At 44.4% G+C, this 25,350-nt stretch overlaps 1 protein-coding gene across 1 annotated transcript; it reads right to left on the bottom strand.

The window, feature by feature from the left end:
* Window positions 1-21,731, bottom strand: LOC138351571 (calphotin-like). The gene is made up of 5 exons (XM_069303364.1): window positions 21,680-21,731; window positions 7,353-7,888; window positions 7,126-7,150; window positions 6,123-7,070; window positions 1-146 (listed from the first exon to the last, which is right to left on the bottom strand). Exons 1-5 carry the CDS (start codon window positions 21,729-21,731, stop codon window positions 1-3), a joined length of 1,707 nt encoding a protein of 568 aa, XP_069159465.1.
* Window positions 21,732-25,350: the final 3,619 nt, after the last annotated feature.

Raw genomic sequence — 25,350 nt, 5'->3', positions numbered from 1 at the left:
TCACTCTCCTACAGACACTGTTAGATAAGTACTGTTAGGTAAGTAATACTCCTCTTCCTCCTCCTCCTCCTTCTGCTCCAGCTCCTCCTCTTCCTCCTCCTCCTCCACTGCGGCCGTCGGAGCACACTTGATTATACTTTCAGAGTCTGGGGAACAAACTCTTCCCAAATCTACAATCCTTTTAGAGGTCTGAGCAACCAAGTAGAGCAATTACACTGTCCTTTTTCTGTAAGAGTCATCTTGAGCTGAGGAGGCATGTTATGGTCTCCTGGTGTGTGGTGAGGGTATGTTAAGGTCTCCTGGTGTGGTGAGGGCATGTTATGGTCTCCTGGTGTGGTGAGGGTATGTTAAGGTCTCCTGGTGTGTGGTGAGGGTATGTTATGGTCTCCTGGTGTGTGGTGAGGGTATGTTATGGTCTCCTGGTGTGGTGAGGGTATGTTAAGGTCTCCTGGTGTGTGGTGAGGGTATGTTAAGGTCTCCTGGTGTGGTGAAGGTATGTTAAGGTCTCCTGGTGTGGTGAGGGTATGTTATGGTCTCCTGGTGTGGTGAGGGTATGTTAAGGTCTCCTGGTGTGGTGAGGGTATGTTAAGGTCTCCTGGTGTGGTGAGGGTATGTTAAGGTCTCCTGGTGTGGTGAGGGTATGTTAAGGTCTCCTGGTGTGGTGAGGGTATGTTAAGGTCTCCTGGTGTGTGGTGAGGGTATGTTAAGGTCTCCTGGTGTGTGGTGAGGGTATGTTATGGTCTCCTGGTGTGTGGTGAGGGTATGTTATGGTCTCCTGGTGTGTGGTGAGGGTATGTTATGGTCTCCTGGTGTGAGGTGAGGGTATGTTATGGTCTCCTGGTGTGTGGTGAGGGTATGTTAAGGTCTCCTGGTGTGGTGAGGGTATGTTATGGTCTCCTGGTGTGGTGAGGGTATGTTATGGTCTCCTGGTGTGGTGAGGGTATGTTATGGTCTCCTGGTGTGTGGTGAGGGTATGTTATGGTCTCCTGGTGTGTGGTGAGGGCATGTTATGGTCTCCTGGTGTGTGGTGAGGGCATGTTATAGTCTCCTGGTCTGTGGTGAGGGCATGTTATGGTCTCCTGGTGTGTGGTGAGGGTATGTTATGGTCTCCTGGTGTGGTGAGGGTATGTTAAGGTCTCCTGGTGTGTGGTGAGGGTATGTTAAGGTCTCCTGGTGTGTGGTGAGGGTATGTTATGGTCTCCTGGTGTGGTGAGGGTATGTTATGGTCTCGAGGTGTGTGGTGAGGGTATGTTATGGTCTCCTGGTGTGTGGTGAGGGCATGTTTTAGTCTCCTGGTGTGTGGTGAGGGCATGTTATGGTCTCCTGGTGTGTGGTGAGGGCATGTTATAGTCTCCTGGTGTGTGGTGAGGGCATGTTATGGTCACCTGGTGTGTGGTGAGGGCATGTTTTAGTCTCCTGGTGTGTGGTGAGGGCATGTTATGGTCTCCTGGTGTGTGGTGAGGGCATGTTATGGTCTCCTGGTGTGTGGTGAGGGTATGTTATGGTCTCCTGGTATGTGGTGAGGGCATGTTTTAGTCTCCTGGTGTGTGGTGAGGGCATGTTATGGTCTCCTGGTGTGTGGTGAGGGCATGTTATAGTCTCCTGGTGTGTGGTGAGGGCATGTTATGGTCTCCTGGTGTGTAATGAGGGCATGTTATGGTCTCCTGGTGTGTGGTGAGGGTATGTTATGGTCTCCTGGTGTGTGGTGAGGGCATGTTATGGTCTCCTGGTGTGTGGTGAGGGTATGTTATGGTCTCCTGGTGTGTGGTGAGGGTATGTTATGGTCTCCTGGTGTGTGGTGAGGGTATGTTATGGTCTCCTGGTGTGTGGTGAGGGTATGTTATGGTCTCCTGGTGTGTGGTGAGGGTATGTTATGGTCTCCTGGTGTGTGGTGAGGGTATGTTAAGGTCTCCTGGTGTGGTGAGGGTATGTTATGGTCTCCTGGTGTGGTGAGGGTATGTTAAGGTCTCCTGGTGTGTGGTGAGGGTATGTTAAGGTCTCCTGGTGTGTGGTGAGGGTATGTTATGGTCTCCTGGTGTGGTGAGGGTATGTTATGGTCTCCTGGTGTGTGGTGAGGGCATGTTATGGTCTCCTGGTGTGGTGAGGGTATGTTATGGTCTCCTGGTGTGTGGTGAGGGTATGTTATGGTCTCCTGGTGTGGTGAGGGTATGTTAAGGTCTCCTGGTGTGGTGAGGGTATGTTAAGGTCTCCTGGTGTGTGGTGAGGGTATGTTAAGGTCTCCTGGTGTGGTGAGGGTATGTTAAGGTCTCCTGGTGTGTGGTGAGGGTGTGTTAAGGTCTCCTGATGTGTGGTGAGGGTATGTTATGGTCTCCTGGTGTGGTGAGGGTATGTTATGGTCTCCTGGTGTGTGGTGAGGGCATGTTATGGTCTCCTGGTGTGGTGAGGGTTTGTTATGGTCTCCTGGTGTGTGGTGAGGGCATGTTATGGTCTCCTGGTGTGGTGAGGGTATGTTATGGTCTCCTGGTGTGGTGAGGGTATGTTAAGGTCTCCTGGTGTGGTGAGGGTATGTTAAGGTCTCCTGGTGTGGTGAGGGTATGTTATGGTCTCCTGGTGTGGTGAGGGCATGTTATGGTCTCCTCTTGGTGTGTGGCGAGGGCATGTTATGGTCTCCTGGTGTGGTGAGGGTATGTTATGGTCTCCTGGTGTGGTGAGGGTATGTTATGGTCTCCTGGTGTGTGGTGAGGGCATGTTATGGTCTCCTCTTGGTGTGTGGCGAGGGCATGTTATGGTCTCCTGGTGTGGTGAGGGCATGTTATGGTCTCCTGGTGTGGTGAGGGTATGTTATGGTCTCCTGGTGTGGTGAGGGTATGTTATGGTCTCCTGGTGTGTGGTGAGGGTATGTTATGGTCTCCTGGTGTGGTGAGGGTATGTTAAGGTCTCCTGGTGTGTGGTGAGGGTATGTTAAGGTCTCCTGGTGTGGTGAAGGTATGTTAAGGTCTCCTGGTGTGGTGAGGGTATGTTATGGTCTCCTGGTGTGGTGAGGGTATGTTAAGGTCTCCTGGTGTGGTGAGGGTATGTTAAGGTCTCCTGGTGTGGTGAGGGTATGTTATGGTCTCCTGGTGTGGTGAGGGTATGTTAAGGTCTCCTGGTGTGGTGAGGGTATGTTAAGGTCTCCTGGTGTGTGGTGAGGGTATGTTAAGGTCTCCTGGTGTGTGGTGAGGGTATGTTATGGTCTCCTGGTGTGTGGTGAGGGTATGTTATGGTCTCCTGGTGTGTGGTGAGGGTATGTTATGGTCTCCTGGTGTGAGGTGAGGGTATGTTATGGTCTCCTGGTGTGTGGTGAGGGTATGTTAAGGTCTCCTGGTGTGGTGAGGGTATGTTATGGTCTCCTGGTGTGGTGAGGGTATGTTATGGTCTCCTGGTGTGGTGAGGGTATGTTATGGTCTCCTGGTGTGTGGTGAGGGTATGATATGGTCTCCTGGTGTGTGGTGAGGGCATGTTATGGTCTCCTGGTGTGTGGTGAGGGCATGTTATAGTCTCCTGGTCTGTGGTGAGGGCATGTTATGGTCTCCTGGTGTGTGGTGAGGGTATGTTATGGTCTCCTGGTGTGGTGAGGGTATGTTAAGGTCTCCTGGTGTGTGGTGAGGGTATGTTAAGGTCTCCTGGTGTGTGGTGAGGGTATGTTATGGTCTCCTGGTGTGGTGAGGGTATGTTATGGTCTCGAGGTGTGTGGTGAGGGTATGTTATGGTCTCCTGGTGTGTGGTGAGGGCATGTTTTAGTCTCCTGGTGTGTGGTGAGGGCATGTTATGGTCTCCTGGTGTGTGGTGAGGGCATGTTATAGTCTCCTGGTGTGTGGTGAGGGCATGTTATGGTCACCTGGTGTGTGGTGAGGGCATGTTTTAGTCTCCTGGTGTGTGGTGAGGGCATGTTATGGTCTCCTGGTGTGTGGTGAGGGCATGTTATGGTCTCCTGGTGTGTGGTGAGGGTATGTTATGGTCTCCTGGTATGTGGTGAGGGCATGTTTTAGTCTCCTGGTGTGTGGTGAGGGCATGTTATGGTCTCCTGGTGTGTGGTGAGGGCATGTTATAGTCTCCTGGTGTGTGGTGAGGGCATGTTATGGTCTCCTGGTGTGTAATGAGGGCATGTTATGGTCTCCTGGTGTGTGGTGAGGGTATGTTATGGTCTCCTGGTGTGTGGTGAGGGCATGTTATGGTCTCCTGGTGTGTGGTGAGGGTATGTTATGGTCTCCTGGTGTGTGGTGAGGGTATGTTATGGTCTCCTGGTGTGTGGTGAGGGTATGTTATGGTCTCCTGGTGTGTGGTGAGGGTATGTTATGGTCTCCTGGTGTGTGGTGAGGGTATGTTATGGTCTCCTGGTGTGTGGTGAGGGTATGTTAAGGTCTCCTGGTGTGGTGAGGGTATGTTATGGTCTTCTGGTGTGGTGAGGGTATGTTAAGGTCTCCTGGTGTGTGGTGAGGGTATGTTAAGGTCTCCTGGTGTGTGGTGAGGGTATGTTATGGTCTCCTGGTGTGGTGAGGGTATGTTATGGTCTCCTGGTGTGTGGTGAGGGCATGTTATGGTCTCCTGGTGTGGTGAGGGTATGTTATGGTCTCCTGGTGTGTGGTGAGGGTATGTTATGGTCTCCTGGTGTGGTGAGGGTATGTTAAGGTCTCCTGGTGTGGTGAGGGTATGTTAAGGTCTCCTGGTGTGTGGTGAGGGTATGTTAAGGTCTCCTGGTGTGGTGAGGGTATGTTAAGGTCTCCTGGTGTGTGGTGAGGGTGTGTTAAGGTCTCCTGATGTGTGGTGAGGGTATGTTATGGTCTCCTGGTGTGGTGAGGGTATGTTATGGTCTCCTGGTGTGTGGTGAGGGCATGTTATGGTCTCCTGGTGTGGTGAGGGTATGTTATGGTCTCCTGGTGTGTGGTGAGGGCATGTTATGGTCTCCTGGTGTGGTGAGGGTATGTTATGGTCTCCTGGTGTGGTGAGGGTATGTTAAGGTCTCCTGGTGTGGTGAGGGTATGTTAAGGTCTCCTGGTGTGGTGAGGGTATGTTATGGTCTCCTGGTGTGGTGAGGGCATGTTATGGTCTCCTCTTGGTGTGTGGCGAGGGCATGTTATGGTCTCCTGGTGTGGTGAGGGTATGTTATGGTCTCCTGGTGTGGTGAGGGTATGTTATGGTCTCCTGGTGTGTGGTGAGGGCATGTTATGGTCTCCTCTTGGTGTGTGGCGAGGGCATGTTATGGTCTCCTGGTGTGGTGAGGGCATGTTATGGTCTCCTGGTGTGGTGAGGGTATGTTATGGTCTCCTGGTGTGGTGAGGGTATGTTAAGGTCTCCTCTTGGTGTGTGGTGAGGGCATGTTATGGTCTCCTGGTGTGGTGAGGGTATGTTATGGTCTCCTGGTGTGGTGAGGGCATGTTATGGTCTCCTCTTGGTGTGTGGTGAGGGCATGTTATGGTCTCCTGGTGTGGTGAGGGTATGTTAAGGTCTCCTGGTGTGTGGTGAGGGCATGTTATGGTCTCCTCTTGGTGTGTGGTGAGGGTATGTTATGGTCTCCTGGTGTGGTGAGGGCATGTTATGGTCTCCTGGTGTGTGGTGAGGGTATGTTATGGTCTCCTGGTGTGGTGAGGGCATGTTATGGTCTCCTCTTGGTGTGTGGTGAGGGTATGTTATGGTCTCCTGGTGTGGTGAGGGCATGTTATGGTCTCCTGGTGTGTGGTGAGGGTATGTTAAGGTCTCCTGGTGTGGTGAGGGCATGTTATGGTCTCCTCTTGGTGTGTGGTGAGGGTATGTTATGGTCTCCTGGTGTGGTGAGGGCATGTTATGGTCTCCTGGTGTGTGGTGAGGGTATGTTATGGTCTCCTGGTGTGGTGAGGGTATGTTAAGGTCTCCTGGTGTGGTGAGGGTATGTTAAGGTCTCCTGGTGTGTGGTGAGGGTATGTTAAGGTCTCCTGGTGTGTGGTGAGGGTATGTTATGGTCTCCTGGTATGGGGTGAGGGTATGTTATGGTCTCCTGGTATGGGGTGAGGGTATGTTATGGTCTCCTGGTGTGGGGTGAGGGTATGTTATGGTCTCCTGGTGTGTCCTGGTGTGGGGGGGGAGTGATGGGGAGTGACTTAAAACTCGGGGTCCACCAGCGGGATAATTATCCCGCCAGCACGAACTTCGTCCAAATGACCAAGCAGTCCACGCTAACCTGAGTGCTCTGGCAGCCCTTCTCAGAACACCAGGGGCAATCACAGCAGCTGCAGCAACAGTAGCTGCAACAACAGCAGCTGCAACAACAGTAGCTGCAACAACAGCAACAGCAGCTACAACAAGAGCAGCTGCAACAACAGCAGCTGCAACAACAGCAGCTGCAACAACAGCAGCTTCAACAACAGTAGCTGCTACAACAGCAACAGCAGCTTCAACAACAGTAGCTGCAGCAACAGCAGCTACAACAACAGCAGCTGCAACAACAGCAGCTGCAACAACAGTAGCTGCAACAACAGTAGCTGCAACAACAGTAGCTGCAAGAACAGTAGCTGCAACAACAGTAGCTGCAACAACAGCAGCTGCAACAACAGCAGCTTCAACGACAGCAGCTGCAACAACAGTAGCTGCAACAACAGCAACAGCAGCTACAACAACAGCAGCTGCAACAACAGCAGCTGCAACAACAGTAGTTGTTGCAGTAGCTGCAACAACAACAGTAGCTGCAACAACAGCAACAGCAGCTGCAACAACAGCAGCTGCAACAACAGCAGCTGTACCAACAGTAGCTGCAACAACAGTAGCTGCAACAACAGCAACAGCAGCTGCAACAACAGTAGCTGCAACTACAGCAGCTGCAACAACAGTAGCTGCAACAACAGTAGCTGCAACAACAGTAGCTGCAACAGCAACAGCAGCTGCAACAACAGTAGTTGCAACAACAGTAGCTGCAACAACAGCAGCTGCAACAACAGCAGCTGCAGCAACAGCAACAGCAGCTGCAGCAACAGCAACAGCAGCTGCAACAACAGTAGCTGCAACAACAGAAGCTGCAACAACAGTAGCTGCAACAACAGTAGCTGCAACAACAGTAGGTGCAACAACAGCTGCAACAACAGTAGCTGCAACAACAGCAGCTGCAACAACAGCAGCTTCAACAACAGTAGCTGCAACAACAGCAGCTGCAACAACAGATTTGCAGCAACAGCAACAGCAGCTGCAACAACAGTAGCTGCAACAACAGCAGCTGCAACAACAGCAGCTGCAGCAACAGCAACAGCAGCTGCAACAACAGTAGCTGCAACAACAGCAGCTGCAACAACAGTAGCTGCAACAACAGCAACAGCAGCTGCAACAACAGTAGCTGCAACAACAGCAGCTGCAACAACAGCAGCTGCAACAACAGTAGCTGCAACAACAGCAGCTGCAACAACAGCAGCTTCAACAACAGCAGCTGCAACAACAGCAGCTGCAACAACAGCAGCTTCAACAACAGTAGCTGCAGCAACAGCAGCTGCAACAACAGCAACAGCAGCTGCAACAACAGCAACAGCAGCTGCAACAACAGCAGCTGCAACAACAGTAGCTGCAACAACAATAGCTGCAACAACAGTAGCTGCAACAACAGCTGCTGCAACAACAGCTGCTGCAACAACAGCAGCTGCAACAACAGCAGCTTCAACAACAGTAGCTGCAGCAACAGCAGCTGCAACAACAGCAACAGCAGCTGCAACAACAGCAACATCAGCTGCAACAACAGCAGCTGCAACAACAGTAGCTGCAACAACGATAGCTGCAACAACAGTAGCTGCAACAACAGCTGCTGCAACAACAACAGTAGCTGCAACAACAACAGTAGCTGCAACAACAGCAACAGCAGCTGCAACAACAGTAGCTGCAACTACAGCAGCTGCAACAACAGTAGCTGCAACAACAGCAGCTGCAACAACAGTAGCTGCAACAACAGCAGCTGCAACAACAGTAGCTGCAACAACAGCAGCTGCAGCAACACCAACAGCAGCTGCAACAACAGCAGCTGCAGCAACAGTAGCTGCAACAACAGCAGCTGCAGCAACAGCAGCTGCAACAACAGTAGCTGCAACAACAGTAGCAGCAACAACAGCAGCTGCAACAACAGTAGCTGGAGCAACAGCAGCTGCAGCAACAGCAGCTGCAACAACAGCAGCTGCAACAACAGTAGCTGCAACAACAGCAGCTGCAGCAACATCAACAGCAGCTGCAACAACAGCAGCTGCAGCAACAGCAGCAGCAACAACAGTAGCTGCAACAGCAGCAGCTGCAGCAACATCAACAGCAGCTGCAGCAACAGCAACAACAGTAGCTGCAACAGCAGCAGCTGCAGCAACAGCAGCTGCAACAACAGCAGCTGCAACAACAGTAGCTGCAACAACAGTAGCTGCAACAACAGCAGCTGCAACAACAGCAGCTGCAACAACAGCAGCTGCAACAACAGCAGCTGCAGCAACAGCAGCTACAACAAGGCAGCTGCAGCAACAGTAGCTGCAACAACAGTAGCAGCAACAACAGCAGCTGCAACAACAGTAGCTGCAGCAACAGTAGCTGCAGCAACAGCTGCAGCTACTGTTGCTGCAGTTACCTTACCGACTATTAGTATAAAATTGATTGTTTCATACTGTAACAGCCTAAGGTTAATTAATTTAGCCTGGACTTCTCAAACAACAGCAGCTGCAACAACAGCAGCTGCAACAACACCAGCTGCAGCAACAGGAGCTGCAACAACAGCAGCTGCAGCAACAGTAGCTGCAGCTGTTGCTGCAGCTACTGTTGCTGCAGCTGTTGCTGCAGCTACTGTTGCTGCAGCTGTTGCTGCAGCAACACTGCAGCTGTTGCTTGCCCGATTTGCCTAATAAGCCAAGTTTTCCTGATTTAATATATTTTCTCTAATTTTTTTCTTATGAAATGATAAAGCTACCCATTTTATTATGTATGAGGTCTTTTTTTTTATTGGAGTTAAAATTAACGTAGATATATGACCGAACCTAACCAACCCTACCTAACCTAACCTAACTTATCTTTGTAGGTTAGGTTAGGTTAGGTACCCGAAAAAGTTGGGTTAGGTTAGGTTAGGTAGGTTAGGTAGTCGAAAAAAAATTAATTCATGAAAACTTGGCTTATTAGGCAAATCGGCCCTTGCATAGTAGGCTGAGAAGTGCGTTCTGGCTACTAGGTACGACATATATATATATATATATATATATATATATATATATATATATATATATATATATATATATATATATATATATATATATATATATATATATATATATATATATATATGTCGTACCTAGTAGCCAGAACGCACTTCTCAGCCTACTATGCAAGGCCTGATTTGCCTAATAAGCCAAGTTTTCATCAATTAATATATTTTCTCTAATTTTTTTCTTATGAAATGATAAAGCTACCCATTTCATTATGTATGAGGTCAATTTTTTTTTATTGGAGTTAAAAATAATGTAGATATATGACCGAACCTAACCAACCCTACCTAACCTAACCTAACCTATCTTTATAGGTTAGGTTAGGTTAGGTAGCCGAAAAAGTTAGGTTAGGTTAGGTTAGGTAGGTTAGGTAGTCGAAAAACAATTAATTCATGAAAACTTGGCTTATTAGGCAAATCGGGCCTTGCATAGTAGGCATAGAAGTGCGTTCTGGCTATTAGGTACGACATATATATATATATGTCGTACCTAATAGCCAGAACGCACTTCTCAGCCTACTATTCAAGGCCCGATTTGCCTAATAAGCCAAGTTTTCATGAATTAATGTTTTTTCGTCTACCTAACCTACCTAACCTAACCTAACCTAGCTTTTTTTGGCTACCTAACCTAACCTTACCTATAAATATAGGTTAGGTTAGGTTAGGTAGGGCTGGTTAGGTTCGGTCATATATCTACGTTAATTTTAACTCCAATAAATTTTTTTTACCTCATACATAGAGAAAAGGGTTGCTTTATCATTTCATAAGAAAAAAATTATAGTAAATATATTAATTCAGGAAAACTTGGCTTATTAGGCAAATCGGGCCTTGAATAGTAGGCTGAGAAGTGAGTTCTGGCTACTAGGTACGACATATATATATATATATATATATATATATATATATATATATATATATATATATATATATATATATATATATATATATATATATATATATGTCGTACCTAATAGCCAGAACGCACTTCTCAGCCTACTATTCAAGGCCCGATTTGCCTAATAAGCCAAGTTTTCATGAATTAATGTTTTTTCGTCTACCTAACCTACCTAACCTAACCTAACCTAGCTTTTTTTGGCTACCTAACCTAACCTTACCTATAAATATAGGTTAGGTTAGGTTAGGTAGGGTTGGTTAGGTTCGGTCATATATCTACGTTAATTTTAACTCCAATAAAAAAAAATTGACCTCATACATAGAGAAAAGGGTTGCTTTATCATTTCATAAGAAAAAAATTATAGTAAATATATTAATTCAGGAAAACTTGGCTTATTAGGCAAATCGGGCCATGAATAGTAGGCTGAGAAGTGAGTTCTGGCTACTAGGTACGACATATATATATATATATATATATATATATGTCGTACCTAATAGCCAGAACGCACTTCTCAGCCTACTATTCAAGGCCCGATTTGCCTAATAAGCCAAGTTTTCATGAATTAATGTTTTTTCGTCTACCTATCCTACCTAACCTAACCTAACCTAGCTTTTTTTGGCTACCTAACCTAACCTTACCTATAAATATAGGTTAGGTTAGGTTAGGTAGGGTTGGTTAAGTTCGGTCATATATCTACGTTAATTTTAACTCCAATAAAAAAAAATTTACCTCATACATAGAGAAAAGGGTTGCTTTATCATTTCATAAGAAAAAAATTATAGTAAATATATTAATTCAGGAAAACTTGGCTTATTAGGCAAATCGGGCCTTGAATAGTAGGCTGAGAAGTGAGTTCTGGCTACTAGGTACGACATATATATATATATATATATATATATATATATATATATATATATATATATATATGTCGTACCTAGTAGCCAGAACTCACTTCTCAGCCTACTATTCAAGGCCCGATTTGCCTAATAAGCCAAGTTTTCATGAATTAATGTTTTTTCGTCTACCTAACCTACCTAACCTAACCTAACCTAGCTTTTTTTGGCTACCTAACCTAACCTTACCTATAAATATAGGTTAGGTTAGGTTAGGTAGGGTTGGTTAGGTTCGGTCATATATCTACGTTAATTTTAACTCCAATAAAAAAAAATTGACCTCATACATAGAGAAAAGGGTTGCTTTATCATTTCATAAGAAAAAAACTATAGTAAATATATTAATTCAGGAAAACTTGGCTTATTAGGCAAATCGGGCCTTGAATAGTAGGCTGAGAAGTGAGTTCTGGCTACTAGGTACGACATATATATATATATATATATATATATATATATATATATATATATATATATATATATATATATATATATATATATATATATATATATATATATATATATATATATATATATATATATATGTATATACACACACATATATATATATATATATATATATATATATATATATATATATATATATATATATATATATATATATATATATATGTATATACACACACACACATATATATATATATATATATATATATATATATATATATATATATATATATATATATATATATATATATAAATATATATATATATATATATATAATATATATATATATATATATATATATATATATATATATATATATATATATATATTAGTATATTTTGGTAGCAGTCTTTCCTGTAGACATATATTATTAAATATGACCGAAAAAGTAAGATTAATAATTCTAACACGAATTTTCTCAATCTTTCGTACATTACGCTTCACTGTTGGAGGTAAATAAAAAATCACTTCTCCAAAATTCATTTTTATTTCTAGTCTGACGCGACACGGGCGCGTTTCGTAAAACTTATTACATTTTCAATGACTTCACAAATACACAACTGATTAGAACTTACGTATCTCTGATTTTATATCTACATTTGAGTGAGGTGGGAGGGGTGATGTGGCATTAACACAAGACAGAACAAGAGGGGATATTAATAGGGTATTAAAAGTATCAACACAAGACAGAACAGAAACAATGGGTATTGAATAGAAGTGTTTGTAGAAAGCCTATTGGTCCATATTTCTTGATGCTTCTATATTGGAGCGGAGTCTTGAGGTGGGTAGAATATAGTTGTGCAATAATTGGCTGTTGATTGCTGGTGTTGACTTCTTGATGTGTAGTGCCTCGCAAACGTCAAGCCGCCTGCTATCGCTGTATCTATCGATGTTTTCTGTGTTGTTTACTAGGATTTCTCTGGCGATGGTTTGGTTATGGGAAGAGATTATATGTTCCTTAATGGAGCCCTGTTGCTTATGCATCGTTAAACGCCTAGAAAGAGATATTGTTGTCTTGCCTATATACTGGGTTTTTTGAAGCTTACAGTCCCCAAGTGGGCATTTGAAGGCATAGACGATGTTAGTCTCTTTTAAAGCGTTCTGTTTTGTGTCTGGAGAGTTTCTCATGAGTAGGCTGGCCGTTTTTCTGGTTTTATAGTAAATCGTCAGTTGTATCCTCTGATTTTTGTCTGTAGGGATAACGTTTCTATTAACAATATCTTTCAGGACCCTTTCCTCCGTTTTATGAGCTGTGGAAAAGAAGTTCCTGTAAAATAGTCTAATAGGGGGTATAGGTGTTGTGTTAGTTGTCTCTTCAGAGGTTGCATGGCTTTTCACTTTCCTTCTTATGATGTCTTCGATGAAACCATTGGAGAAGCCGTTATTGACTAGGACCTGCCTTACCCTACAGAGTTCTTCGTCGACTTGCTTCCATTCTGAGCTGTGGCTGAGAGCACGGTCGACGTATGCGTTAACAACACTCCTCTTGTACCTGTCAGGGCAGTCGCTGTTGGCATTTAGGCACATTCCTATGTTTGTTTCCTTAGTGTAGACTGCAGTGTGGAAACCTCCGCCCTTTTCCATGACTGTTACATCTAGAAAAGGCAGCTTCCCATCCTTTTCCGTCTCGTAAGTGAAACGCAGCACGGAACTCTGCTCAAATGCCTCCTTCAGCTCCTGCAGATGTCTGACATCAGGTACCTGTGTAAAAATGTCGTCAACATACCTGCAGTATATGGCCGGTTTCAAGTTCATGTCGACTAAGACTTTTTGCTCGATGGTACCCATGTAGAAGTTTGCAAACAGGACACCTAGGGGAGAACCCATGGCGACCCCATCTACTTGCTTATACATGTGCCCATCCTGGCTCAAGAAGGGTGCCTCTTTAGTACAAGCTTGGAGTAGTTTCCTCAGAATACTTTCTGGCATGTCAAGAGGAGTACAGGCTGGATCACGATACACTCTGTCGGCTATCATTCCGATTGTCTCGTCCACAGGTACGTTGGTAAACAGCGATTCTACGTCCAACGAGGCTCTTATCCCTGTGGCCCGTGTGCCCCGCAGTAAGTCCACAAATTCCTTTGGAGACTTCAGGCTGAAGGCGCAAGGAACATAAGGAGTCAGCAGGCCGTTGAGTCGCTTCGCCAGTCTGTACGTGGGTGTGGGTATCTGGCTAATGATTGGCCGAAGTGGGTTTCCAGGCTTGTGCGTCTTGACATTTCCATACGCATATCCAGGTTTATATTCCCCAATGATCTTTGGCAGGTGGAGTCCGGATTTCTTGGCGTTCACAGTTTCGATCAGTTTGTTGACCTTTGCTTTTAATTCGGCTGTAGTGTCCTTCGTTACCCTTTGGAACTTAGTTTGGTCAGAGAGTATGATGTTCATTTTCGCCAGATATTCGTCTTTTTTAAGAATGACATATATTGGCGACTTGTCACCTCTCCTGACAACTATCTCCTTGTTCTCACGAAGGCTTTTAGCTGCCGCTTTAAGCTCGGGGGACAGTATGGTGCTTCTGTAGTTGCCTCGATTCTTTCCTCCTTCTGCAATAAGTTCTGCTTGTAAGGTATCTTTGGTAGTGACCTTCTTTTGTGTCTCGAGGTCGAATATGTCGTCCAACAGAATTTCCAACTCTACTTTCCGGGCCATTTCACTCGGTCTGGACATAACATGACAGTTTATGCCCAGATTTAGGAGAGTGACTTGGTCCTCAGTGAGGTTAATTCCTGCAAGGTTCAGGAAGCCATCTCTTGGTCGTGGAATTGCCATAGGTCCTCCATATAATGTTGTTAGTTTCTTGATAATCCTTGTTTCAGTGCTGAGGTGATGTTGGTCTGTGAGGATGTCGAGGTGTTGTTCAATGCGGGTACGGATACTATGGTCGATGTTGCTATTTCTCCACTCGTTTGTAGCATGAAGTAGTTGCGTTTTGTTGTCTTTGAGATAACAAAGACAACAAAAATAAAAATTTCTAGTCTAATTTCTTAGACTAGAAATAAAAATGAATTTTGGAGAAGTGATTTTTTATTTATCTCCAACAGTGAAGCGTAATGTACGAAAGATTGAGAAAATTCGTGTTAGAATTATTAATCTTACTTTTTCGGTCATATTTAATAATATATGTCTACAGGAAAGACTGCTACCAAAATATACTAATATTAAAGTGCACGACCCAGCAGCAAGGAATGAAGCCTTCACGATAAAATATCGCCAGGATCTGATTCGTGATCAGATATACAAGGCAGAGAATGAAATCAAAGACAACAAAACGCAACTACTTCATGCTACAAACGAGTGGAGAAATAGCAACATCGACCATAGTATCCGTACCCGCATTGAACAACACCTCGACATCCTCACAGACCAACATCACCTCAGCACTGAAACAAGGATTATCAAGAAACTAACAACATTATATGGAGGACCTATGGCAATTCCACGACCAAGAGATGGCTTCCTGAACCTTGCAGGAATTAACCTCACTGAGGACCAAGTCACTCTCCTAAATCTGGGCATAAACTGTCATGTTATGTCCAGACCGAGTGAAATGGCCCGGAAAGTAGAGTTGGAAATTCTGTTGGACGACATATTCGACCTCGAGACACAAAAGAAGGTCACTACCAAAGATACCTTACAAGCAGAACTTATTGCAGAAGGAGGAAAGAATCGAGGCAACTACAGAAGCACCATACTGTCCCCCGAGCTTAAAGCGGCAGCTAAAAGCCTTCGTGAGAACAAGGAGATAGTTGTCAGGAGAGGTGACAAGTCGCCAATATGTCATTCTTAAAAAAGACGAATATCTGGCGAAAATGAACATCATACTCTCTGACCAAACTAAATTCCAAAGGGTAACGAAGGACACTACAGCCGAATTAAAAGCAAAGGTCAACAAACTGATCGAAACTGTGAACGCCAAGAAATCCGGACTCCACCTGCCAAAGATCATTGGGGAATATAAAACCTGGATATGCGTATGGAAATGTCAAGACGCACAAGCCTGGAAACCCACTTCGGCCAATCATTAGCCAGATACCCACACCCACGTACAGACTGGCGAAGCGACTCAACGGCCTGCTGACTCCTTATGTTCCTTGCGCCTTCAGCCTGAAGTCTCCAAAGGAATTTGTGGACTTACTGCGGGGCACACGGGCCACAGGGATAAGAGCCTCGTTGGACGTAGAATCGCTGTTTACCAACGTACCTGTGGACGAGACAATCGGAATGATAGCCGACAGAGTGTATCGTGATCCAGCCTGTACTCCTCTTGACATGCCAGAAAGTATTCTGAGGAAACTACTCCAAGCTTGTACTAAAGAGGCACCCTTCTTGAGCCCGGATGGGCACATGTATAAGCAAGTAGATGGGGTCGCCATGGGTTCTCCCCTAGGTGTCCTGTTTGCAAACTTCTACATGGGTACCATCGAGCAAAAAGTCTTAGTCGACATGAACTTGAAACCGGCCATATACTGCAGGTATGTTGACGACATTTTTACACAGGTACTTGATGTCAGTCATCTGCAGGAGCTGAAGGAGGCATTTGAGCAGAGTTCCGTGCTGCGTTTCACTTACGAGACGGAAAAGGATGGGAAGCTGCCTTTTCTAGATGTAACAGTCATGGAAAAGGGCGGAGGTTTCCACACTGCAGTCTACACTAAGGAAACAAACATAGGAATGTGCCTAAATGCCAACAGCGACTGCCCTGACAGGTACAAGAGGAGTGTTGTTAACGCATACGTCGACCGTGCTCTCAGCCACAGCTCAGAATGGAAGCAAGTCGACGAAGAACTCTGTAGGGTAAGGCAGGTCCTAGTCAATAACGGCTTCTCCAATGGTTTCATCGAAGACATCATAAGAAGGAAAGTGAAAAGCCATGCAACCTCTGAAGAGACAACTAACACAACACCTATACCCCCTATTAGACTATTTTACAGGAACTTCTTTTCCACAGCTCATAAAACGGAGGAAAGGGTCCTGAAAGATATTGTTAATAGAAACGTTATCCCTACAGACAAAAATCAGAGGATACAACTGACGATTTACTATAAAACCAGAAAAACGGCCAGCCTACTCAAGAGAATTTCTCCAGACACAAAACAGAACGCTTTAAAAGAGACTAACGTCGTCTATGCCTTCAAATGCCCACTTGGGGACTGTAAGCTCCAAAAAACCCAGTATATAGGCAAGACAACAACATCTCTTTCTAGGCGTTTAACGATGCATAAGCAACAGGGCTCCATTAAGGAACATATAATCTCTTCCCATAACCAAACCATCGCCAGAGAAATCCTAGTAAACAACACAGAAATCATCGATAGATACAGCGATAGCAGGCGGCTTGACGTTTGCGAGGCACTACACATCAAGAAGTCAACACCAGCAATCAACAGCCAATTATTGCACAACTATATTCTACCCACCTCAAGACTCCGCTCCAATATAGAAGCATCAAGAAATATGGACCAATAGGCTTTCTACAAACACTTCTATTCAATACCCATTGTTTCTGTTCTGTCTTGTGTTGATACTTTTAATACCCTATTAATATCCCCTCTTGTTCTGTCTTGTGTTAATGCCACATCACCCCTCCCACCTCACTCAAATGTAGATATAAAATCAGAGATACGTAAGTTCTAATCAGTTGTGTATTTGTGAAGTCATTGAAAATGTAATAAGTTTTACGAAACGCGCCCGTGTCGCGTCAGACTAGAAATAAAAATGAATTTTGGAGAAGTGATTTTTTATTTACCTCCAACAGTGAAGCGTAATGTACGAAAGATTGAGAAAATTCGTGTTAGAATTATTAATCTTACTTTTTCGGTCATATTTAATAATATATATATATATATATATATATATATATATATATATATATATATATATAGAAGTGACTCGAACCCATACTCCCAGAAGCAACTGGTATCCGAGTGCCGGCGGTGGGGTGGTTCAAATAGCCTCGGCTATCACCTCATTATGTCCGGTCGTGATGGTCAAGTGGATTAAGGCGTCTTGTACATACCAGTTGCGTTGCTTCTGGGAGTATGGGTTCGAGTCACTTCTGGGGTGTGAGTTTTCAGTTATATATATATATATATATATATATATATATATATATATATATATATATATATATATATATATATATATATATATATATATATGTCGTACCTAGTAGCCAGAACGCACTTCTCAGCCTACTATGCAAGGGCCGATTTGCCTAATAAGCCAAGTTTTCATGAATTAATTGTTTTTCGACTACCTAACCTACCTAACCTAACCTAACCTAACTTTTTCGGCTACCTAACCTAACCTAACCTATGAAGATAGGTTAGGTTAGGTTAGGTAGGGTTGGTTAGGTTAGGTCATATATCTATGTTAATTTTAATTCCAATAAAAAAATTGACCTCATACATAATGAAATGGGTAGCTTTATCATTTCATAAGAAAAAAATTAGAGAAAATATATTAATTCAGGAAAACTTGGCTTATTAGGCAAATCGAGCCTTGCATAGTAGGCTGAGAAGTGCGTTCTGGCTACTAGGTACGACATATATATATATATATATATATATATATATATATATATATATATATATATATATATATATATATATATATATATATATGATGAGCTGATGTAGCTATACACATGTACACACATGTACATGCATGATGAGCTGTGTAGCTATACACATGTACACACACACACACACACACACACACACATATATATATATGTGTGTGTGTGTGTGTGTGTGTGTGTGTACATGTGTATAGCTACACAACATTAACAGGTGTGTAGCTAGCTTCACAAGATTGTTACTTACTTAGCTAAATGAATTCTGGGGTTCAGTTCTTGAACACATTATGTGCCTCTGTAACCCTTTTGACCACCGCCCACGGGATGTTTATGGGGTGCATAATAAAGAAAGAAATTGAATTGATCACTCACACCGCCCCGCTCCTGTGCCAGTTAAGCTATACGGGCTTACCATAGCCCGTGCTACTTGCCGCTCCTGTGCCAGGTAAGTCCACTACGGGCTCACCATATCCCGTGCTACTCTCCGCTCCTGTGCCAGTTAAGTCCACTACGGGCTCACCATAGCCCGTACTACTACCGCTCCTGTGCCAGGTAAGTCCACTATGGGTTCACCATAGCCCGTGCTACTACCGCTCCTGTGCCAGGTAAGTCCACTATGGGTTCACCATAGCCCGTGCTACTACCGCTCCTGTGCCAGGTAAGTCCACTATGGGTTCACCATAGCCCGTGCTACTACCGCTCCTGTGCCAGGTAAGTCCACTATGGGTTCACCATAGCCCGTGCTACTACCGCTCCTGTGCCAGGTAAGTCCACTATGGGTTCACCATAGCCCGTGCTACTACCGCTCCTGTGCCAGGTAAGTCCACTATGGGTTCACCATAGCCCGCGCTACTACCGCTCCTGTGCCAGGTAAGTCCACTATGGGTTCACCATAGCCCGCGCTACTACCGCTCCTGTGCCAGGTAAGTCCACTACGGGCTCACCATAGCCCGTGCTACTACCGCTCCTGTGCCAGGTAAGTCCACTACGGGCTCACCATAGCCCGCGCTACTACCGCTCCTGTGCCAGGTAAGTCCACTACGGGCTCACCATAGCCCGCGCTACTACCGCTCCTGTGCCAGGTAAGTCCACTATGGGTTCACCATAGCCCGCGCTACTACCGCTCCTGTGCCAGGTAAGTCCACTACGGGCTCACCATAGCCCGTGCTACTTGCCGCTCCTGAGCCAGGTAAGTCCACTACGGGTTCACCATAGCCCGTGCTACTTGCCGCTCCTGATCCAGGTAAGTCCACTACGGGTTCACCATAGACCGTGCTACTTGCCGCTCCTGAGCCAGGTAAGTCCACTACGGGTTCACCATAGCCCGTGCTACTTGCCGCTCCTGAGCCAGGTAAGTCCACTACGGGTTCACCATAGCCCGTGCTACTTGCAACTTTGTGTTCTAAGTAGCTGGATCTAAAACAACAACAACAATTGAACACTTTAGGCTTCCTCAGTTAAGATTACTTACCCGAGGCTCTTAGCAGCAGGTTAAGACTTGCGTCTCGCGGTGGGTCAGGTTACCATAGTAATTGAATTTAAATTGAAATTTAAATAAGTTATTTAAGGTAAAATACACACAAAGGGATGAGGTAGCTCAAGCTATCCTCACCCCGTTCAGTACAACGTGTTCATACATATATTGACACACATCATAAACAATAAACATATTACCGAACATTCTGAGAGATAAACATATACATTTCCTCCTGTACACAAGTAGTATGTTATCAGACGTACACACAAATACTTTTATGACTTGGGTATACTGTATAGACAATTTGCAAGAGACATTCAACAAAAGATTACAGTCTTGGTGCAAAATTCTTATATCTCTCCAGAGTACCATAGTAATGATTGGTTTTGTTGGGGACAGGAAGCCTGTGTTTATATACGTATATACTCTTACACACAGAAATCAATGGCGTGATAGATCATATGGATACATCCACAAGGGCCGTGATGAGGGTTCGAACCTACGCATGGGATGTTCCCAGCTGTGCCACGACAAGAAACATCCCGTGCATAGGTTCGAACCCTCATCACGGTCCTTGTGGATTTGTACATATAGTCTTTTCTTCTATGGCGGTCCCCGTCGAGGTGAAACTGCTACCTCCCCCCCCACTCCCCCAAGGATACAACCCCACAGCAGTCGACTCTTTCCTGGGTATCTATTTACTGTTAGGTAATCAGCCGCATAAGAGGAAAGAAAAGGTGGTCAGCCATTTCTGTCCCGTCCGGGATCACCGATTGTTATTCGATAACGAAGCCAACTGTGCTACGATGATGCCCACAATAGTAAGATAGTGACACACACACACAGAGATCACACTAACGTGATGCATCAAATGAACAAATCCACAAGGGCCGTGACGAGGATTCGAACCTGCGTCCGGGAGCATCCCAGACACTGCCTTAATCGACTGAGCTACGACAGGGAATCATCACTAACGTGATGCATCACGTTAGTGTGATCTCTGTGTGTGATGATGTAAGGGCGAAGAGGGAGAACGGCCTATTGACATAGCTCGGGTGCAGGGGGGGGGGGGTTGTGTAAAAGCCTGGTTTGTGCCTCGGAGAGGCTACGGAATCCAGTAAGTTCAGTAGAACTTCGGTTTCAACCCTTTTACCCTGTCGTAGTTCAGTCGATTAAGGCAGTGTCTGGGATGCTCCCGAACGCAGATTCGAATCCTCGTCACGGCCCTTGTGGATTTGTTCAGTAAGATAGTGTGATGGGATAGAGCATGCTTCTCTGGACCCACCAGATACACGCCCTACCCACTGAGCCATGATGAGCCGACCAGTCACATGTTGAGACTAGTTTCATGAGCACATTGAGCACGGCAAGTCTTAAGACTGTAAGTGAAGAGTGAGTAGTTGCATCAGTTAGGTTCAACATTCAGGACTTGGCAAGGGTGACGAGGCTTCTCCTGCGCTAAGTTGGTATCCATTGTTGGTGTTGCCATCTTCGTCCACTTCAAGTAATTTATACAATACAACTCTCCTCTCACCAGTCTCAAAGTTCAAGTACAAGTACGTTTACTGAGACCATAAAATACCTCTCAAGGGGATAGAATAGCTTAGGCTATTTCTACCTTAACGTCCCTCAAAGGGTAAAGTCCACTACGGGCTCACCTTAGCCCTTGCTACTTGCCCCGCTCCTGTGCCAGGTAAATTACGGGCTCACCGTAGCTCGTGCTACTTGGTACTTGTTCCGAGTAGCTGAATCTAAAACAACAACAACAAGTCAAAGGGCGCACAAATCCAGTGAGTACAAAATCCACAAATCACATGTGAGATTGCAGATTAATATAGTAAACACAGCATTTAAGTGTTACCTCATGGAGCAAAATGATTGTAGCTCCTAAGTATACTGTCTATCTTACCATTATCACACATCCAAACAATTTGATGTGGTACACTACTTATTATTTCTATAGTTATCAATAAGTTGACACTCTAACACATAAAGTTCTAAGGTGTGGGCGTGCGGCATACTACATAATTTACACTCTTTATCTGGTTTCACTGACATCAACACCGTATTGCCAGATATATTTGTTTCCTTCTCTTAATCTCGTGTAAATTGAGTCCCTCCAAGTTGACTTTCTTCTACCATAAGTGAAGGACGAATTTGTATTTATTATTGCATAATTCTTAAGTGTGTTACTGCTGTCCACCATTGCCATTCTCTTAACTTTTTCTTCACCCTCTTGGATCATCTTGATTCTTGTCTTTATTTGTTTCAAATTTATCTGACATACAACATCGACAAGAGTTTTTTTCCGAGACTCTCTTGGCTACCTCATCAACTGCCTCATTCAGGGATTGAGTGGTTGGCTGCACTTTGAATCGCTTTGACAAATTCTTGTTCTTGACCAGGCTTGAAACTCTTAGACTGGAGACGGGTTTGCCCTCTCTACAAGAAAGAATATCACAAAGGACAGCTACAATTATCAGTAAGATAATTATTTCTTCTGATCCAATCCCAGTACCGCAGGCCTTGGTGGTTGGACTAGGCCAAAACAATGGAAACTCTTGGGTTGCAAGAGCAGGAAAAGTCCTAAACAGACTACATTTAAAAAGCATGATTCATGATAGAGAGGGTGATCATCCACACCCAAATTACACTCCTTCCGCGCCGTGGGAAGAGCCTACTTTCAAAATAGTAATAGAAAGTCTCCCAATGAAAAAGGCTGCCTATGATCCGACAATCCTAAGGCGCATAATAGAAGAGCAAATGTATAGCATAGCAGTAGCAGGAGCCACCCACATCTTCACAGACGGATCGGTGGACACAGAATATGAGAGTGCTGGCGCTGCTCTTTGCACGACCAGCGTACAGGCATATTGGAGACTGGGAGGACTAGTATCATCAACCCAAACTGAGCTGTTTGCCATACAACAGGCATTCGCATATGTGATTGCACAAAACACTCAAAATGCAATCATACACACAGACTCAAAAGCTGCGCTTCAAATACTAGGACAAAAACAGTGGAAAGATAATGTGGAAATAATTACCACCATTTTGTATCTTGGAGCAGTCGCTAAAGGCAAAGGACTCAACATAACTTTAAACTGGATCCCATCCCATATTGGAATCCCATTAAATGAAAAAGCTGATGAAATTGCTAAATTGGCAACTCGTCATCCAGTGATACATAAAACAATTCAACCCAGCCTAGAGAACATAAAAAACATCATCACCAAAAAACTCTCACATCTCAACAAAGCCTACCTGCACCAGAGAATAGCTGAAGGTTCGCCATCTGCAACATGGTATCTTCAGGCAACCAAATTAGAAAGGTTAAATATCCCAAAAGGAATCCACAGGGAAATAGCAGTTAGGCTATATAGAGTACGTCTAGGTTACAGATGCAACTGGGAGATTGGTGAACCCCGACAGAGAGAGTGCATCTTCTGCCAAACTGTCACAGAAAAGCCATTACTTCACTATCTTCTGGAATGTGAAGCAACCAATGACCTTAGAAGAGCTTTAAGAGTTCCTGAATCATGCAGTGGCCACCCTGAAGCCATCAACACAGCCACTCTCCTGGTCAACAAAGGTGTTCAGCAGCTGGACACCCTCATAAAGACTGTGAAGCAGTATCCTCCCCCGCGATAACAGCTTGATGGTTAAAATGCAAACTCAGAATACTGAGAAAAAAAAATTGTACCACTTACGGGCTATTCATGCCCGTGCCACCTCTTGGGTGGCTTAATCTTCATCATCATCAGCCTCATTCAACAGTATTCCCACATGTGAAGGGATCCACATGAAACTTACTTTATACCCATTTTTTGCTAATGTCTTAACATTCTCTCTACACTCGACCACAATATTCTGATATACTGGTCGTCCGCTATTTAAAGACTCCAACGCTCCTCTGCTGTCTATAAAGAAACAGGAATTTTTTAACCACATTTGGCTACTTCCTGTAATCCTGCTAATACTCCTTGGAGTTCAGCCTGCGTTGAAGAGACATTGTCAGTTAAGCGGCGTCCAATAACAGTATCTACAGTGCCGATGTCAGTGTACTCCCTGATCAAGACTCCACATCCTGCCTTCCCATCCCTAGCTACTGACCCATCACAATATACATGTAGAGTGTCTTCTGTAGGCAGTTTTCTAATTATACAATCATATGTTGCCCTCAGCTCTCCTATTTCATACATACTTTTTTTATTTTGCAGGGGAATAATTACTACATCTACGTTACAATCCTCCCATGGTGGTGTGAATTGTCTCTTAGGCAAAGCAATACATTCTGGAATAACATCATGCTTTATAACAGAATATAAGATACTCATATGTTCTCTTATTATACTTTAACATACATTGTGCATTACTTCCCACCTTTTGAACTGAGAAGATTAATTCATTAGCTCCCACACCTCTCATTAATCTAAGGGCAGAGGCTACATTTATCTCTGAAATTCTATCCCCCAATACTCTGCAGATTCAACTCCATCCTCATTATCTCAATCATAGCATTTCTTGGGCATCCTAAGATAATTCTCATGGCTTCATTTTGAATCTTCCCCAACTTGTCAAGTCTTCCTTTACCAAAACAAGAAATGACAGGTGCAGCATAATCAATAAGAGATCTTACAGTACTCAAGTATATCATTCCTAGCACAGGGACTCCCACTCCCTTTCCACAGCATGCCAAGGACTTCAGAGGTTGTAATCTCTTCCGACATTGACCCAACAGTCTGTTCATCTCAGCTTCCAAACTCTCATGGGTATATCCAACATATATGCCTAAATATTTATATATATTTACTCTCTATATTTTTACCGTTTATTTTCAATACAATGGGGCTCCGACTTCTACATTCAAACTTAGTTTTGTTTTCATTAACCACCAATCCCATATGGTGACACAGGTTTCCGAAATTGTCCAACACTGTTTGAACCTTTGAAATATCTTTGCCCTGAAACAAAATATCATCGGTACATATGATCGGAGTTACCCCATTTGAGTATCTCTCAGATGCTATCTTATTCATTAGTACATTAAACAGGGTGGGACTCAACACTCCTCCCTGAGTGTACCGAGTTCCAAAGTTCTCAAACCTGACATACAACCTTGATACCACACCTGAGCCTTCCTTTCGTGAAGATAATCCACTATCCCGCGCAATAATCTCCCTTTACCACCAAGACCAACTAGCTGGGGGGGGGGGGGGTGTTGAAATAGGCTAAGTTACTCTATCCCTTTGAGATGCATTTCTTTCTTGTCTCAATAAACATACTTGAACTTGAACCAGCTAGTTCATATAAGATAACTTCTTTGTCTTAGACAGCTTTCACGGTGTGACCTGACTGCCCATAAACGATCAATAATCATACGTTCAGGTTTCCTTTGAAACATCTGCAAGATGTTCGATCATTTTTTTCTAGAAATCAACGATTTTCATAAATTGTAATGTTGGTTGAAGAAACATCAACAGTGGACCACCTGGCCGCTTGATTGATGAAGATTAAGCCACCCAAAAGGTGTTACGGGAATGAATAGCCCGTAAGTGGTGGCCCTTTCGAGCCATTACCAGTATCAAGAACTGATACTGGATATCTGTGGAGATGCGACTGCAGCCTGCGTGGCGGTAGATGTCTCCCTCGAGCCACCTGGCCATCATTGATGCCACTATATAACGAAATGGTTGGAAAGAAATTAAGTATTTCCGTCCCAAATTGGTAACTGTCACATACCTGGCCGAGCGGTGTTGTGGTACTCCGTGACGTCACGCGGACAACGCAGATCCGCACCCTGATTGGCTGGGTAAAAGTGTGAGGTGAAGCTGTAGTTAGAGAGGTGGAGCAGGTCACTGAGT

Source organism: Procambarus clarkii, chromosome 50 (assembly GCF_040958095.1).
Source record: "Procambarus clarkii isolate CNS0578487 chromosome 50, FALCON_Pclarkii_2.0, whole genome shotgun sequence".
Lineage (NCBI taxonomy): Eukaryota > Metazoa > Arthropoda > Malacostraca > Decapoda > Cambaridae > Procambarus > Procambarus clarkii.
This window is presented reverse-complemented; position numbering and strand designations above follow the sequence as displayed.

What these genes read in the sequence shown, in the direction of transcription:
- LOC138351571 (XM_069303364.1), bottom strand. Translation starts at nt 21,731, where the DNA reads ATGATCCAAGAGGGTGAAGAAAAAGTTAAGAGAATGGCAATGGTGGAC. An exon ending in AATGGCAATGGTGGACAGCA is followed by an intron (nt 7,889 to 21,679) that starts GTAACACACTTA and finishes CTGTTGTTGCAG; the next exon opens with CTACTGTTGTTGCAGCTGCT. An exon ending in CTGCTGTTGTTGCAGCTGCT is followed by an intron (nt 7,151 to 7,352) that starts GTTGTTGCAGCT and finishes CTGTTGTTGCAG; the next exon opens with CTGCTGTTGCTGTTGCTGCA.